Source organism: Xenopus laevis, chromosome 4S (genome assembly GCF_017654675.1).
Source record: "Xenopus laevis strain J_2021 chromosome 4S, Xenopus_laevis_v10.1, whole genome shotgun sequence".
NCBI lineage: Eukaryota > Metazoa > Chordata > Amphibia > Anura > Pipidae > Xenopus > Xenopus laevis.
The window spans coordinates 106,252,842-106,271,870 of NC_054378.1; the positions used below are offsets into that span (position 1 = coordinate 106,252,842).

At 39.9% G+C, this 19,029-nt stretch overlaps 1 protein-coding gene across 1 annotated transcript in view; it reads left to right on the forward strand.

The window, feature by feature from the left end:
* rad54l2.S (RAD54 like 2 S homeolog) overlaps positions 1-11,278 on the forward strand; it is a 28,464-nt gene extending 17,186 nt beyond the window's left edge. Inside the window, exons 12-22 of the mRNA XM_018261310.2 lie at positions 131-373; positions 2,229-2,347; positions 2,433-2,551; positions 2,808-2,907; positions 3,537-3,742; positions 3,813-3,988; positions 5,116-5,312; positions 6,960-7,156; positions 8,076-8,165; positions 9,537-9,629; positions 9,911-11,278. Of these exons, the coding sequence (XP_018116799.1) occupies positions 131-373; positions 2,229-2,347; positions 2,433-2,551; positions 2,808-2,907; positions 3,537-3,742; positions 3,813-3,988; positions 5,116-5,312; positions 6,960-7,156; positions 8,076-8,165; positions 9,537-9,629; positions 9,911-10,701 (2,331 nt within the window). The 3' untranslated portion in view covers positions 10,702-11,278. The remainder of the gene's footprint in view (positions 1-130; positions 374-2,228; positions 2,348-2,432; positions 2,552-2,807; positions 2,908-3,536; positions 3,743-3,812; positions 3,989-5,115; positions 5,313-6,959; positions 7,157-8,075; positions 8,166-9,536; positions 9,630-9,910) is intronic.
* Positions 11,279-19,029: the final 7,751 nt, after the last annotated feature.

Genomic DNA, 19,029 nt, shown 5'->3' on the forward strand with positions numbered 1-19,029 from the left:
ACCACCAATAAAAAGAAGCAGTCTTGCCTTTAGTATCTAGCTAGGGGCTACATTTTCACTCATTACTTTACATTATACTTTATTCTTCAATTTTCTGCAGTGCACTTTATTCTTTCTTATATGCCTTCAGATTTGGAATCATCCTGATGTGCTGTATGAAGCATTGCAGAAGGAAAACTTGGCAAATGAGCAGGACTTAGATGTAGAAGACTTGGGCACTAATAATCGTTGCCATGCACAAAGTGGCAAGATCAAGGTAGAACCGAACAGCTTGGGGGCCCTCATGGGAGAGACAGCACACACGAAGCAGCTGCAGGGTATGGTTCTGAACCCCTCCCAAGAAAAAGCCAATCAGGTTGTCACATACGAATGGGTAAGTTCAGGTTCAATTGTAGACTTAACAATTGTTGTCCTCAGTCTTAAGTTGTTTGCTAGAATTCCTATAAACCTCGTTTTGTGACTTTAAAGCTGAGAACATGTTTGTGACTATGGTGCTTGTTGATCAGACTTCATGCCAATTGCCTTATTTAAAACCTACCATAGAGGATTGTTACTGCATCATTGCCCTAAATATTGGAGCTTCCAGATATCTTGTGTATTTGCTAGTTAATATATCCAATAAAATATTTTAATACTTCAGAGCTCCACTGGAAACTATAACCACACAAAAATGCATGTATTGTGGTATAGCATGCCTTTTGTTAAGGTACGTCATTTAAAAAGTTAATGTTTTCAGGACTTTAGCTGCTTTTGAATTTGTGATTCGACTTGTGAGATTATAGCTATTATGTTTCATATTAAAGTATTGTAGTCTCATCTCATAATGTGAAAGTTCTGTAGGAAAAATGTTGTGCATGAGAACAATCATACTAAGGGGTCATTGAAGAAGCTAATTAAAGGAAAACTACTCCCAAACAATGCAGGTCTCTATAAAATTATATTGCATAAAACAGCTCATATGTAAAACCCTGCTTCATGTTAATAAACCATTTTCATAATAATACACTTTTTAGTAGTATGTGCCATTGAGTAATCCTAAATAGAAAATTGCCATTTTAAGAACTATGGGCTAGCCCCTGGGATCCTACGATTCACAGTGCACACTAACAAACTATACATGTTCACATAAGACCATTATCGGACACAGTTTTGCCTTTTGCATCCCCACCTCTGCCTGTTACAGTTAGAGCTGCAGTATTTCTGGTCAGGTGATCTCTGAGGCAGCAAAGAGACTATCATAAAATGGTTGGCTCAAGGTAAAAGGGCGATATTTAATTAAATATATATTTCAGTTTCATAAGATTCTTTGCCATGCCCTTTAATATGATATAAACATATTCTGTGTTCTGGCCAGTTGAAAAAATGTCTCCATTTATTAGACCTCCATTTATTATCCATTATTATAGATGAAAATATTATACCCAGTGACCAAGTGATAAGATTGGGGCACAAGGGGCACACAGTTTCTCAAGTGCAGTTAGCAAGTGCATCTATTAACCAGCAAGTCCAGTTGTTTTAGAATTACTTACACTAGATATACCATGACCTGGATGAATGAAAGTCTTTATAGTCACAAAATGTCAAGTGCAGAACAATCCTTTATTAATGCCTATCTTGAGCAGAAGAAAATTATAGATGTACTGATACTCCATTGTGCCCAAAGGCGTTCCTTCTTCCCACTTTTCACCTTGCCTCCTTTGCATCTGCCAGTACAGGGACCTGTTATCCAGAATGCTCAGGACCTGGGGCTTTCCAGATAACGGATCTTTCTGTAATTTGAATCTTCATACCTTAAGTCTACTAGAAAATCATGTGAACATTAAATAAACCCAATATGCTAGTTTTGTCTCCAATAAGCATTAAATATATCTTAGTACACGGCACGTTTTATTATTACAGAGAAAAGGGAAATCATTTATACATATTTTTTTTAATTATTTCATTATAATGGAGTCTATGGGAGACAGCCAATCCGTAATTCGGAGCTTTCTGGATAACAGGTTTCCAGATAACAGATCCCATACCTGTACTATTTTTTTTGTTGATTTTTACTTTTTCTTCTCACTTTCTGATGTGTAAAGAGGCCACTTCACTGATTATGCCCAGTTAGTGGCAGATGTTCTACCTATTATTTTGATGATGTTGATGGTCACATTACTTTATTGTTTATGTTTTTTTTTTCTTGCTGCCACAAACCTGCTTATTGGTATGACTTTTATTTACCATAGGCCAAGGAGATTCTTTGTGATTACATACCAGGCCAACTGCCAAACTCACCCAAGATGGTGCTTTTGTTTCACCTGATTGAAGAAAGCATGAAAGTGGGCGACAAGATTCTGGTGTTTAGGTATGAGTTATACTGAAGTTAATAATATAGCGTTGTCCGTGCATTAGAAATTTGATTTGAAAGTAATGACTGTTTGCTCTTACAGTCAGAGCCTGTCCACCTTGTCCATCATTGAGCAATTTTTAGCCAAGAGGAAAATGCCAATCCCGGTGGGGTCTGATGGCCAGGAAGGTCACACATGGATTCGGAATATCAACTATTACAGTGAGTAGGCTAATTGGTGGTAGGTTGTATGATTACGGCTTTACAATGCATGACTTTGTGAGTGCCTATTGTGTGTGCATATTGGTTTTGGCTTGAAAATATTGTGCATCTCTGTTTTAGGCTTCTCCCTGTGCATAGTAATAATTTGTATAAGTGTGCCATGCTGCCTGTGTGTATGCATTTATATAAGTGCTACATTTAGGAGCACTTTACATTGGTTGTTTCTGTTCAAATCGGTTATCTCTGTATCCCCCAGGACTGGACGGCAGCACTTCCGCCTCAGAGAGGGAAAGGTTAATAAATCAGTTTAATGACCCGAGTAATGAAAAGGTGTGGCTGTTCTTACTCTCCACACGGTAAGCTATGGTTCATTTTACTTCGTAAAATAGAGATTAAACCAATGTAAGTCACAGACAAGCTTATCAAATACATAAATATATAGAAAATATTTTCCCTTGTCTCTTAAAGGAGAAGGAAAGGCTAAAATTAAGTAAGCTTTATCAGAAAGGTCTATATAAATACACCAGTAAACCCTCAAAGTAATGCTGATCTGAGTCCTCTGTCAAAGAAACACAGCATTTCTTTCCTTTTATCACATGGGCTTCTGTATGGGATTCTGTATCAGACTTCCTGTTTTCAACATAAAGCTCCAGGGCTAGTGCTCCTATCTCCCCTTCCCCCTCCCTTTTCCCCCTCCCTCTCCCTTTTCCCCCTCCCTCCTCTCCTTCCTGCTGTAATCTGAGCCCAGAGCTATGATTGAGAGACTCAGGCAGGAAGTGATGTCACACCAAGCTAATATGGCAGCACTTATCCTAAACAAACAGAGAGAGCTTCTAGAGCTGTTTACTCAGATATGGTTAAGCATTCTGTAGAATAAATATAGTGATCTAGCTTGCACTATTGTGGATAATCTATTGGCAATAAACTGCTTCGGTAGCTTTCCTTTTCCTTTAAACCCTTCTCTCGCTCTCTCTCTCTTTCTCAGTGCTGGGTGCCTTGGGGTAAATCTGATTGGTGCTAATCGTGTAGTGGTGTTTGATGCATCATGGAACCCATGTCATGATGCTCAAGCTGTTTGCCGAGTATACAGATATGGGCAAAGGAAACCATGTCATATCTACAGACTGGTATCTGACTTCACTCTGGAGAAAAAAATTTATGATCGTCAGATAACAAAGCAAGGAATGTCAGGTAATAAAATAAAATGTAGTTTCACTTGGGGTATAACTGTTAGGAAACTAAAAATATATCATCCCCTCAGATCGTGTGGTTGATGATCTGAACCCCGAAATGAATTTTACACGCCGGGAGGTAGAGAATCTGCTGCATTTTGTGGAAGAGGAGCCAGATCCCACACGGAAACACCTAGATCCATCTAATTTCCATGAAGCTGTCCTACAGAAAGCCTGTCTCCAGTATCCCCATCTAATCACCAAGGTGAACTGCAGTGAAATAATAATTTCACTTCAAGTAGCAAGATGTTAATTGCTATGGGATTTCCCATGATGTGCTGTGAATTCTAAAGCAATAGATTGTTATATCCCACTCTATTGGGAAATAGTCACTGGTACACACAAAATGTCTATTGTGTATATGTTACAGTTAAAGTTCTCTCACATCATAGATGACAATGTGATTTGCCTCTGTTTACAAAGTACAGGTATGGGATCAGTTATCCAGAAAGCTCCGAATTACTGAATGGCAGTCTTCCGTTTTATTGAAATAATCCAAATTTTTAAAAATGATTTCCCTTTGCTCAGTACACAAAACAGTACCTTGTACTTGAGCCTAACTAAGATATAATTAATACTTATTGGAAGCAAAACCAGCCTATTGGGTTTATTTTATGTTTACATGATTTTTTAGTAGACTTAAGGTATGAAGATCCAAATTACGGAAATATCCGTTATCCGGAAAGTTGATAGAAAAGGGAAAACTATAGGTTATATTGTGTTCTAGGTATTCAAGGCATAATACTACATGGACAAGCCATAGTTCTATTGTCAAAGTGCCTGCACACAACCTGAATAACTAGTGTAGTAATGACACAATCAAATGTATGTGGTAAAAGGCTGAGACCATTTAGGGCAGGGTTGTCCAAAAGTTAAATCGGGGGTCTACCAGTAGACCTTTAGTTGGTGATCAGTAGATCTCAAGACACTGCCAACAAACAGCTTGACTAAATTACCCTTCTGTTTTGTTCTTTTCATTCAGATGTCTATTCTGTTAAGGTTACTTAAGAAATAGTTGTATACAGTACAGTAATGTTAATTCTCTTATAAATCAATATAAAATGTAAGTAATATTTTCCATGTAACAGAATGCTAACAGTGATATTATGGATGTAGATCATAATGAGACAACACCACTAAAAGTAGACCCCACATTAGTATATTATGGGCACTCCTGATTTAGGGAGATATTTGGAAAGGAGTTAAGATGTAGCTGGTTTGTGTACAGTATTAGTTACAATCTGTAAATCAGTCCATGTATAGTATACATTGGCGACTTCCCAACAGGTCCTAGCCACCATCATATTTATATTCATCATATTTTTTTACCAGGAGCCTTTTCAGCATGAATCCCTGCTTTTGGATCGCAAGGAGCAGAAACTGACACTAGCTGAGAAAAAGGCTGCAAAGCGTGGTTATGAGGAAGAGAAGAGAGCATCCATACCATATACACGACCCTCCTACACACAGTACTACCCTGCTCCAGACCACAGTCTGAGTAACATCCCTGCCTTTAATCAGAGGCACTGGTTAGTACCCACATATGCTGGCACAAGAAGGATGCCCTTGGAAGAAGTATGGTTATTTGAAAAAACTTGCTGAATATTGACATACAGTAGAACCCCCATTTTACGTTTTTCAGGGGACCAGGAAAAATTTTGTAAAATGGGAAAATGTAAATTAGGGATGCACCAAATCCAGGATTTGGTTTGGGATTCGGCCAAGATTCGGCCTTTTTCAGCAGGATTCAGATTCGCCCAAATTCTTCTGCCTGGCCGAACCGAATCCTAATTTGCATATGGACACACTTTTGGACACAAAACAAGGAAGTAAAATGGTTTTCCCCTTCCCACCCCTAATTTGCATATGCAAATTAGGGTTCGGATTCGGTTCGGTTTTCAGCCGAATAATCTTTCACAAAGGATTCGGGGGTTCGGCCGAATCCAAAATAGTGGATTCAGTGCATCCCTAATGTAAATGTACTAAAAGTACTGAAAGGATTTAAGCACAGTTTTACTTTGAGATACAATATTTACTGTGTTAAAGGGGAACTCCACAAAAACATCACTTAAACTTTTTGTAAAGTCAACATAATTTCAAGCAACTTTGCTATGTACATCAATTAAAAAAATAAGCAGATTTTTCGTGATTTTTAATGGTTTCTGACAGTTTCCTAAGCTGAGCCCCCTGCTCTCTTGCTGATCTGTCTGACTACTTTGCTGAGCTGGCTGACTACTGTTACTTTGTATCAACAGCCATCTGTCCTCAGCCTGCATCCTCCAAACCCCACAATTCCCTGCACATGTGATTTCAATAAGAAACAGAACATCATAGTGCAATGCATTGTGGGTTATGTAGTTCCTGCATGCTGACTGTAAGCTGTGGAGAAGTTGTTAGAATTTGTAACCTCAGTGTTTAGTCCCTCCTTCCCTGCCAGGATTTCAAATGATGCAGAAAGAGAAGAACTGTTAAACAGCTGGATTGCAGCATAGAAAATGGCATTTATTCATACTTTTTGAAGAAACAGGAAACTGTGATGGGTATATTAGGGGTTTCTAAGTTAAATGGGCTTCTTTATCAAAATGTTGGTTGAAAGCAATGAGTGATTGGTGCAGGACTGTATAAGGGGCAGACTAATTGGAATTGACAATTTACAGGCAGAACCACGGCAAACTATATATCTGATTAGCATTTTAAACCTCTTTATTTCACAAATAATAACATTCATAGAGGAAAAATAAGCCATTTTCATAATACCGGTAATATACTTTTTTAGTAGTGTGTGCCGTTGGGTAATCCTAAATAGAAAATTGCCATTTTAAAAAATAAAGGACGCCTCCTGGGATCCTATGATTCACGGTGCACACAAAAAAAACATACATGTTCGGGTACATGAGCCAATTAAAAAACAGAGCTCTATCTTTTGCTTCAACACTTCTTCCTGTTGTAGTATTTCTGGTCAGGTGATCTCTGAGGCAGCACACAGACCATCATGAAATGGTGATTCAAGGCAAGAGATGTAAATGGTCAATATTTACTTAAATATATATTCCAGATTTGTAACATTCTTTAATATGCCACTTAATTTGATATAAACTATTTGTTGCTAAAGTATTCATTCTGGGGGTATAGTTTTCCTTTAAAATCGAGGTTTCACTGTATTTGCTGTGTTGTAGGCGCCCACTCATGAAGGGAGATGATAGGCCTGTGGCCAGTGTACGGCCACTGCAGTCTACACCTATCCCTATGTTGCCGAGACACGTATCTGTGAATCATCCAGGATCTGCATCGGCTTCTGTTCATCCATTTAACCTCCCAGTCAACTATCTTCAGAGAGCAGGCGTGCTTGTGCAAAAAGTTGTCACCACCACAGGTGGGTTTTTTATTTTTTCAATTATACAAGCGATCATGGCTTGGCCAATGAAGAATTGCTTTTTTTCTTTTAAATGTAGTTTATTCTTTATAGTATTTCATAAATTGGTCGGTGTTTATGCATCAATGCTGATTCCCATCAGAAACTCCAAATATTAATATTAGATTGTGAGCCTCTTGCCTTGTAGGTTACCTCTGTGAGAATTTTGCTTCTTTAGAAGGTGGAGTCCTATCCATCCAGTAAATTGCAAGAGTTTTGCTTGCACAGAATGAAAGTCAGTGGTGTGATTTATTGCAGCGTAGTTTGTCTATACCAGCTTATCGAGTATGCCTCGGATACAAATTGCAAGGGTAACAATATTTGGGAAATCCGGATTTATTGTTAATAATATGAAATACATTTAAAATTATCTAGTTAGGTGGAAACTGGACCATATCATATTAAAGAAATTAGCTCCAACTGTATTGCAACTGGGGCAAGAATAACCAGGTTTACTCTACTTTACCTTATAGAATACATATAGCATTTTTAATTACTCTTATTGATAAATAAAAAGCAATAAGTAGTTAATCAAAGCACACCTTGTACAAAGCAAGTATTTATTATTATTTGATAGAACTGTTTGTTGATTAGCTGCTCTATTTCCATTGGTGTAGCAGGGTAAGGGTGCTTCTTCCAGTCTTAAAGGCCTGAGGCCTCAACTATTGCACTTATGCCTGTGGATCAGGAAAAGCAGTTTGATGGAGAAAGAGTGCTCTCTGGTGACCAAATCCAAATCAAATTGCTTTCCTTGCCCAGAGAGATAAATACAATCCAACCTATACTCCACTTGATGTATAGTTAATTTAACATTGGACAACTTCCATCCACATACTGGTTTTATGTTTGCCATTTTTCATCATCTTTTTTTTCCATCTAGATATTGTTATTCCAGGAATGACCACCTCCACTGATGTTCAAGCACGTATCAGCGCAGGCGAGAGTATCCATGTTATCCGTGGTACAAAAGGTAAGCATAGCTTTTATTAAGCTATTTAAGTGTATCGTTTTCTATACAGTAGTTTCTGCAAAGAGTATTTGAAAAATTAGCCTCATCCTACTCAATGTGAATGGCACAAGTATTATATTGGAACACCGTGTGAGAATATTAAAGCTATCAACCCACACAGGATTGAGGCAAATAAAATGACCAACACATCCTATAGTGGGCCTTTTTAGCAAGAGTTTAGTCTGTATTTTTAATAGACAAAATGGGTAAGTGATTAACAGTAAGAACAAAAAGCTTGTGTTCCCTGTCATACATTTTATGTGGTCCAGAATGTAAAAACGAGGCCTAGCCCTGTTTTTATGATATATATATATATATATATATATATATATATATATATATATATATATATATATATATATATATATATATATATATATATATATATATATAAATGTCGAACGAAAAAAAGATGCACACCAGGGTTTGTGTACAAAAGATTAAAAATCCATGTTTATTAAATTACATTAAAAAATTCGGGCCGAATTTTTTAATGTAATTTAATAAACATGGATTTTTAATCTTTTGTACACAAACCCTGGTGTGCATCTTTTTTTCGTTCGACATTTGGATAATTTTGCCCTTGAAGATAGCACCCAGGTATCGACTCAGAATCATGCATTACGGTGTGCGTTAAGAACCTCTGGAATATATATATATATATATATATATATATATATATATATATATATATATATATATATATATATATATATATATATATATATATATATATATATATATTCTTAATTTGAGTGGTGGGAACATCAATACTATTGCCCAGTCAATATAAAATTAAATATTGTCCATTGCCTAATGAAATATGGGCAAAATATTATTCAGCAGTCCCACTAGTTCCCTGCAGGTGCACCATCCTGAGCCTGCTTTACTTGTAGTAGGCACTATGTTGACATTCTAGTATTTTCCCTTACTCCACATGTGCTTTCCAGCCCACCAGCTAATAAACTGGAAGTTGTAGTATACAGTCATTAAGCGGAACCACTTTGGGTTACAGTGCTCATGGGATTCATCTGTAAAACATAGCCAATCAAAAGAAAGAATAGAAGATTAGAAGGGGACAGGTCAGATCGGGCAGAATAAAGGGGAAATGCGGGACAGAAGATACAGTGGGGAAAGTTTAAGGTAAATGAAGACTGTTAGATGAAGGGGAGAAAATAGAATATAAGGTGAAAGGTGTGAGAGAGAATCATAAAGAAGGTATAAATAGGGAGGTGTGAGTTGGACAGTTTCATTTTATAATGAATATACATGAATAAACAAAAAAAGCTCACTTGCTGGTTCCAAAATAATTATTTTAATTCCCCTCCTCAGGAACCTATATCCGTACCAGTGATGGACGAATATTTGCCATCAGAGCCAGCGGAAAGCAAAAGAGTGGTGAAGTGCGCAGACTGGCAACACCAGGTAATAAATCCTGTTATACCTTTCAGACACGTGATATATACAAGTTTCTATTTAGAAAACCCTTTGGGGAGCATGATGCTGAAAAGGGCACGGCACAGGCTGCACTAAGTCTTATCCTCATTCTTATTTCTCTCTTTCCATTTCAGGAATGTTCATGTTATGAGGTGTATTTTATTATCAATGAATTCTTGCCATCTTCATTATTAGTTTCCTATAAACCAGTATTAATAGTACATTCCATTAGTCTGCTTTTGATAACATGCTTACTTTCTCTCTGATAGGTGCACAGGGTAGCTCTGCTCCATATCTGAGCAATGGAAGGCACTCAACCTCCAGTCCCACACAAGAAGACTCAGAGGATCCTCCCAGGCCCTTCTCACCAGACAGTCCTGAAATCATGAATGAGCTTCAGAAATATGCAGATGCGGCAGCTGCCCGGGGCTCAAATACAGCCCCCCAACTTCAGAACCTGGACTTTCAACACCAAGGACTAAATCCAGCTCCCAAACTACAACCGAGAAAGCGGAGGGAGCCCCAAGACCAATCCAGCCACTGGCCTCCCAATAAGAGGAATCCATACTCACAGATGAGTTACCCTAACACAGGATTTGGGGTTACACCTTCCACAATGAACCATAACCTAGTCAGCTCTGCAAACCCTGTGTTCATGGGACCAGGAGGGGGCTCATCACACTTCCAACTGCCATCTTTGCTGTCAGACCCACAGACAGGACTGCCGCAGGTTCAGGACAATCTAATGACCCACAACTCTGGGACTTCCTCTGCCCCTTCTGTTCCTCCACATTATCTGTTGCCTCATGGTTTCCCTCTTTCCTTTTCACAACCTCTGCTCCCTCAGACCCGAATGTTTGCCCCTTATCCTTCCCAAATTCTCAGTCGGGGGCTCCCCACTAATAACCCTGCTTCAAATTTTCCTGGCTACCTCTCCTCTAACTACCAGGCCTCTCCTGGGACTTCATCCCGTCCGCTCCCATCAGGGGAGACAGAGCTTGGGTCTAGTGATGAGGATGGGCGGGATGATGATGATGTGGTGGAGGTGATGGGGGAGTGAAGAGGTAAGCTTGGGTGCCACATGACACATGTCATTCCAAATTTAAAGGACAGTGAAGTGCTGTGCCCTGAGCTCATCAGATCATTCGAATTCTACCTACTCAACTTTAGTGGCAGTTTATGAACATTCCTGCCATTTCATGAACTCCCTATCAAACAATCTGAATGTTACTTAGGATTGGTCTTGTCTGTCTGATCCCATGCAGGAAGAGGATCTATCTGTCCCACTTCTTATCACCGTTTACCAGCTTGTGGAAAGTGTAGGATTTTGGTATTTCTTTTGGGTTAAAGTACCCATAGCACTGTGCAACTGTCAGGAGCCTTCGCTCCCAGTGCACATAGCCTTAGTGTAATTTTAAAAATCTGTGACGGTTACACTATAGCTTCTTGGGATTAAGCTCTCATCTAATGGGTGACCAGATTTAGAAGGATCACCGAATGGTCATTTTTGTATTTTTTGACCCCCCTAATGCTGCTATTTGTTGTTAGTAAAATAAGTACAATTTCTTTTTCACATTCAGCAGTGAAAAGGTTAATGGACATGGATTTTTCTGTTAATAGTTATTTTTAATTGTCCCAATCAATTGTAGATGCCAACTCGCGTCTCATTTATGTTTTTTTTTTTTGTTGTTTTTTTCTTTTAAAACCCCTTTTAAGAAGAAATATACAGAAGGGAAACATGCGTCCAGGTGCTCAGACAGGGGTTTATTTAATAAAAGGCACTAAGTTTGCCCAGGAACAGTAACCCATAGCAACCAATCAGCAGGTAGCATTTATTGGTCACCTGTTTAAAAGCAAACATCTTATTGGTTGCTATGGGTTACTTCTCCTGGGCAAACTTAGTGCCTTTTATTACATATTGGGGTTAGACTATTAACTGATAAGACTGCAAACATATTACACATCAGCATCATTAAACCAAATCAATTGGGAAACTTGTGACCACGTTTTTTTTTTGTGGTCTTTTCAGCCAGTGACTTGGAAATCTGTCCTTGCAGCCCTCCAGCAGTGGAAGGTATCATATCCATGAAAAATATGTATCAAGGAATGGAGGGGCAGTTTCTAGACACTCACTTAGATTTGAAAGTCCGGTATCTGTGTAATTGTGAGGCAAGTTATATATAGTTATATCTTCATTTGTTGGGAAGCTTGTTGGCATCAAGTATTCTCCGTTTACTGTAATTATGTTATGCTGACTGACTCGTATATAAATTCTCCATAATCCCCTCTAAAAGTAATAAATTATGTCAAAGACACTGGCACTCATCACCAGTGGGCAAATTTGCCCTTGGGCAGTTACCCATAGCAACCAATCAGTGATTAGATTTTTAAAGCCAGCTGCAAGTCGAACAATGAATGCAAGAATCTGATTGGTGGCCCAGGTTACTGCCCATGGGCAAATTTGCCCACTATTGATACATGACCCTCACTGACTTCCCCTATTATCCAGGAAGTAGTTAAATAATTGTTCACTGCAGAGTATCACATTGCAAAAAACAAATGGCACTCAAAGGTAGAATGAAAGAACGTTAAATTGTTTAACGTTGCCTTATTAACTACGTAATCAGTTTGGAAGGCTCTAGTCTCAAGCAGTTTGTATAGCAAGTATTTCCAACATCTTGCCCATGGGACTTTAGTTTATGAACAGTTTAGGGGCCACAGGTTGGGACTTGCTACAACAAAGTGCAATCCCTCTGGAATCCATGCAGCGTAATTCTGGAGGATAGGGTGTAATGCAACACACAACCGAAGCTTTTTTTCCATTTACTAATTGACACATTTTTAGACTTAAGGTAAAGGTTTGGATATACACCGTAAGTGAATGTAGGCTCCGCTATTCACTGGTTTAAAGGATAAGTAGACCTTGAAAATAAGTGAATGTAAAGTTGATGATAAGAACGTTTTCTTTTAATTCCAAGATATTAAGGGATACATGTACTGTTAATGTGAATTAATTTTTTTTGTCCAACAGCGCCACCTGCTGATCGGTTTCAGCCCAGTCTGACTGCCAAGTAGTCAAGGAAATTGTCAGGAGAAAGAAAGAGGCTGCTCTGATGTTCTTCTGCTTAGGAATAAAATTAGAAATATTTCTTAAATCTTTCCTAAGCAGAAGAACATCTGAGCAGCCTCTTTCTCCTGACAACTTCCTTGGATACTTGGCGGTCAGACTGGGCGGAAACTGATCAGCAGGTGGCGCTGTTGGAAAAAAAATGAATTCATATTAACAGTACATGTATCCCTTAAAGGAGAAACAAATCCTTAATTAAAAAAAACCCTACCCCCCTACTCTACATAGTACCCCCCCCCCCCACGGGCAAATGGCCCTAACTCTTTACTTACCCCTCTGTGCAGATTCTGTCCAGCGGAGTTCACGGACGCCATCTTCAGCCGATTCGGTAGACTTCAAAGTGAGACCAGCACTTCGCCAATTTTCATGAGTTTTGTCGCATTCGCAATCGTCACAAAACAGAAAATTGCTCCAACTGCGCATGTGCTGTTTCGCTGGTCTCATTCCGAAGATTATCAAAGAGAAGATGCCGCCCGTGAACTTCACTGGACAGAATCTACACGGAGGGGTAAGTAAAGAGTTAGGGCCATTTGCCCAGGGAGCAGCTAGGCTGGGGGGGGAGGGGGGTCTATGTATGGTAGTGGGGTAGGGTTTTTTTTATTAAGGGTTTGTTTTGCCTTTAATATCTTGGAATTAAAAGAAAATAAATAATGAAGGTAAATTGCATACGTTCTTAGAATAGCACCCTCATCAATATTACATTCACTTGTTTTAAAGGTTTACTTATCCTTTAAGGCAAAGACATGCCCCATGACAATTTGTGAAGGCTTTGCCTATTCCGTTCTTTTATGGTTTCCGGGGTAGCAAACCTGTGACTGTTCTACTGTTTCATAACTGGAAGTTCCAATGGTCTCATCATGGAGTAGCAGTTTAACAATTACTAGAAAACCACAACCAGAATCTTGTACAGGTTTAACCTTCTTGCTGATGGGTTTGAGGTGCTACAAACAATTCTTCTTACAAAGTTGAGATTTGTAGGGAGATGGGTAAGAGGGTTTAGGGTAAGGGCACATCTGGCGATTCGGGGAGATTTAGTCGCCTGCTGACTAATCGCCGCTTCTTTGGGGTGACTAATCTCCCTGAACGCCTTCCCCCAGTCTTGAGCCGGCTAGAATGAAAAGTCGCTAGCAGCATGGCACACGCGGTGCTTTGTATTGTGAAGTTGCCTAACGAGAAAACTTCGGAATACGAAGCGCCGCGTGTGCCATGCCGCAGGCGACTTTTCATTATAGTCGGCACAAGACGGGGAAGGCCAGGCGACTAAATCTCCCCGAATCGCCAGGTGTGCCCTTACCCTTAGATGGGGCAAAATTAATTAAAAAGAAAACAAACAAATCCCTCCACTGTCCTTTCCTGATGGTATAATCTCCATTGAAACCAAATCTCTACAAGGGGGGCCTAGCTTTGTGTGTCATTGTCTGACTGTTAGGATTGCATTACCAGCCACAGACTATGGGGACATCATGACGGTTCTGAATTACAAGGCTCATCGCCTGTTTGTTTATAAATATCCTATTTATTTCTACTTTTTTTTTTTCGTGTCCAATGTCATTTTGTTTTTTAAAAAAACATATATTGAAAAAAAGGAAAAAAATAAAGTTACTCAAGGCTGCCTGCCGTTTTCATGTTTGTAAAATACATCCTGAACTAGAGAGAGGCAGCCGTTGTCGTCATTTGGGTTTATGGAACGAAGAATAACAGTAGTAATGTATATAAATCTTTATGTATACGTAATCCTGAGGTCATCAGAGCAGTGATGTTTTTTTGGAAACCTAAGGACTACTGAAGTAGCAACTATCATTGCATATTTTAATCCTATTAATATTACACCCAGCTTTAAAAAAAAAAACAAAAAAACAATGCAGTGAGGTTTGTTTCATAATTGTGCCAGTTTGTATAAAGTTCTATGTTTTTCACTGCTGTGCTATTTTTTTTTTTGTTTTGTTTACTACTATTATTCCAAAATGTTAAATAAATCCCTGGAACTTTTTCTTAATATGTTGATATGTAAATAATCTCTTGACTGAGTCTTCCCCACGGGGCTCTGTGGACCAACACTCAACTGTAAAACACATTGCTCTGCTTAGGCCATTGTGCAACGGATCATTGCCTATTGTATTCACTGGGAGTCTGTCCTTGTGTATGATAGAAGAACTCCGTACAGGGCTCAGTAGCAATTTGGGAGTTTGGATTATAAAGACAAATCTAGTCATGTTTATATTCATCTGAATATTTTACTAAAGGTGGCCATACACGGGCAGATTAAAGCTGCCGATATCTGTCCTTTAGACCAATTCGGCAGCTTATCTGCCCGTGTATAAGGGCTTCCAGCGGATCAATATCTGGCCAAAAATCGGCCTGGTATCAATCTGGCAGTTTTGATATCCCTGCTTTTTTTTGGTGCTACTGCGATTATTTTGCTAACATGGGTGTGGTTTCAAATGGGTGTGGTTTAAAACAGGGTGTGGCCAACAATCACTTTTTGGCCCTCCACCATATAGGTCAGAAAAATTCCAACCCTCGGTACCACAGAAGTTGCACAGCACTGGAGGAAACTATAGTAGTATTTTTGAAGCAAACACATCGGTTTTACCAGTGCAGGGCAACAGTATATTGCATTGCCATTACTTTAAAGGAGAACTAAATCCTAAAAATTAATGTGGCTAAAAATGCCATATTTTATATACTGAACTTATTCCACCAGCCTAAAGTTTCAGCTTGTCAATAGCAGCAATGATCCAGGACTTCAAATATGTCACAGGGGGTCACCATCTTGGAAAGTGTCTGTGACACTCACATGCTCAGTGGGCTCTGAGTGGCTGTTGAGAAGCTAAGCTTAGGGGTTGTCACTAATTATCCAGCAGAATATGAGGTTGGCCTTTAACATAAGCTGATGCTACAGGGCTAAGGTAATTTCTAAATACATTTGACTATTATAATGTGCGTTTGGGCTATAGTTCCTGTAGTGCTGCAAATGTGCCCATTGGGCTGCTAAGGTCATAGGGTGTTTTTTGCATAAGCAGACCATTTACCTTTTCCTCAGTAGTGTATAATTGGACCATTGTGAACTCAGGCTTTTCTCTTTCTTGGTGGCTAAATCCAGATTTGGAAAGAAGTCAAGACATGCCACATGTTAAGACTGTGATCATCCTTTCCTAGTCAGTATGCTAAAAATGGATTATACCCCAAATTTACCAAACCAATTTAAACCCTAGGTATGCGTCTCCTGGTTTAAGAATATACTTTTAAAGGAATAGTTCAGTGTGAAAATAAAAACTGCGTAAATAGACAGGCTGTGCAAAATAAAAAATGTTTCTAATATAGTTAGTTAGCCAAAAATGTAATGTATAAAGGCTGGAGTGACTGGATGTCTAATAAAACAGCCAGAATCCAACTTCCTGCTTTTCAGCTCTATAACTCTGAGTTAGTCAGCGACTTGAAGGGGGGCCACATGGGACATTTCTGTTCAGTGAGTTTGTAATTGATCCTCAGCATTCAGCTCAGATTCAAAAGCAACAGATATGACCCATGTGGCCCCCCCTAAAGTCTCTGATTGGTTACTGCCTGGTAACCAGGGTAACCAGTCAGTGTAAACCAAGAGAGCTGAAAAGCAGGAAGTAGTGTCCTGGCTGACTTATTATACATCAAATCACTCCAGCCTTTATACATTACATTTTTGGCTAACTAACTATATTAGAAACATTTTTTATTTTGCACAGCCTATCTATTTACCCAGTTTTTATTTTTACACTGAACAATTCCTTTAAGAACAATTAGTCCAAGCTCTCAAACTATTCAAACTAAATGATATTGAATTAGACTCCGAGTCAGAATTTGAGTCTGTTGGATATTGCCCTCTCCTCTGCTTTTGAGCTTCTTCGGTCAAAATATATGAGTTTATCTACTCATTTTTCAAATGTCAACATTCCCTAGCATGGCATTGTTCCCCCAGAAAGGGCAGAACAGTGCATCCCTTCTGCTGCCTGGCACTAAACACTAAGGGCTATTCCACACGGGGAGATAGCGACGCGTTTGCGGTCGCGGCGACAAAGCGCCGCGACCGGCGCAGGCGACAGTTTTGTATGGGCGCCTATGTAAAAACGCTTGTGCTAACCACACGAGGCGATGCGCTTTTCAACAGTCGCCTGAAAAAGCCTGGCGAGGCATTTTCAGGCGACTGTTGAAAAGCGCATCGCCTCGTGTGGTTAGCACAGGCGTTTTTACATAGGCGCCCATACAAAACTGTCGCCTGCGCCGGTCGCGGCGACTGTCGCGGCGCTTTGTCGCCGCGACCGCAAACGCGTCGCTATCTCCCCGTGTGGACTAGCCCTAACCTGCAACTTTACAATAGAAACTAACAACGGATCATCTGCTATGAAAAAGATGGCTGTGTCGATTTTAAGGATGGAAAATGAGATGGCCAAATGCAGTCATTCTGGAGGAGTGGCTCTAAACCAGGGGTCCCCATCCTTTTTTATTTACCCGTGAGCCAAATTCAAGTGGAAAATAATGTTGAAGAGCATCATAAGCATGCAAAAAAGTTCCTGGGGCTTCCAAATAAGGGCTATGATTGGGTATTGGTAGCCCCTATGTGGACTTACAGCCTACAGGAGGCTCTGTTTGACAGTACACCTGGTTTTATGCAACTAAAACTTTGCTTTAAGCCAGAAATTCAAAAAGAAGCACCTGCTTTGAGGCCACTGGGAGCAACATCCAAAGGGTTGTTGGAGCGCAACATGTTGCTCACGAGCCACTGGTTGGGGGATCACTGCTCTAAACTATAATTGGGCAGAATACTAAAAATGTTGACTTGTTCTTTAAAGGGGAAGGAAACCTAGTCGGCGCAAACCCCCCCCCCCCGTTTGTTGCCCACCCTCCCTCCTCCCCCCTGGCCTACCCGTCCCGCTGGACAAATGCCCCTAACTTTTTACTTACCCTTCTGCGCAGGTCCAGTCCACGGAGTTCACAGACGACATCTTCTTCCACGCGATCTTCTTCCTGCTTTGAACGGCGCATGAGCAGTAGGATCATTTCGCCGGTACGATCTACTGCGCATGCGCGTGACTTTTGGCGCATGCGCAGTAGATCCGTACCGGCGAAATGATCCTACTGCGCATGCGCCAAAACTCCGTTCACAGCAGGAAGAAGATCGCGTGGAAGAAGATGTCGTCTGTGAACTCACTGGACTGGACCTGCGCAGAAGGGTAAGTAACAAGTTAGGGGCATTTGCCCAGCGGGACGGGTAGGCCAGGGGGGAGGAGGGAGGGAGGGAAACAAACGGGTGGGGGGTTTGCGCCGACTAGGTTTCCTTCCCCTTTAAAGTGACAGAGGTATAGGAAGTTGTCCTTCTAAGGCTGGAACTACACGATGCGTCTTCTTGAGATCCAACGTACTGAGAGGAAGCGCATGAGAGAAGATTGATGCGGCGAATATAAGGTAAGTAATTGTAAAGAATAGGAAGCTACCCTAGTTTCTTGATGAAAGGCAACCTTCAGAGTCTCAGGTCTCAAGTGTTCGACTCACAAAGTAGGAGAAGAGGTCCAAGTGCACCAGCCTGAAGCTTCAGTTAAGGGAGCGGATAACCCACATTTTGTCATAGCCACACAACCCAATGATTTTGCTTTTCACATATTTGCACTTTATTTTACATGAAACTCACCTTGTAAGCCCTGCTGGGGTGGTGACTGCTGCAATCGAATAAACATTCTGTGACAAACTATATCATATTGTGGTGATATATAAAGATAGAATAATTAGTTAAATCACTTCATTGTTCCTATGGGCTGCTTACATGTGTTAATTCAGTAGGGATTTCATGCCACACTTATGTAGCGAATCCTCAGCATTATCCATTAGAAAAATAGACTACTAACATATAGACATAAAATAAAGTTATGGGATCCGTTATCCAGAAAGCTCCAAATTACGGGAAGTCCATTTCCCATAGACTCCATTCTATCCAAATAATTAGATTTTTTTAAAAATGATTTTCTTTTTTTCTGTAATAATAAAACAGTACCTTGCACTCGATCCTAACGAAGATATAATTATTGGAGGAAAAACAAGCCTGTTTAATTAATATTTAAAATATTTTTTAGTATGGTATGAAGATCCAAATTACGGAGAGATCCATTATCCGGACAACACATTCACACGACTCAATCTCCCAGCTTTCCATGTGACAGGGAGGACACACTCTAGCAGGTACCCCTCTTGGGCACTGGACGGCTCAATTCAGAGCTAGCCTTTCCACTTAAAGGA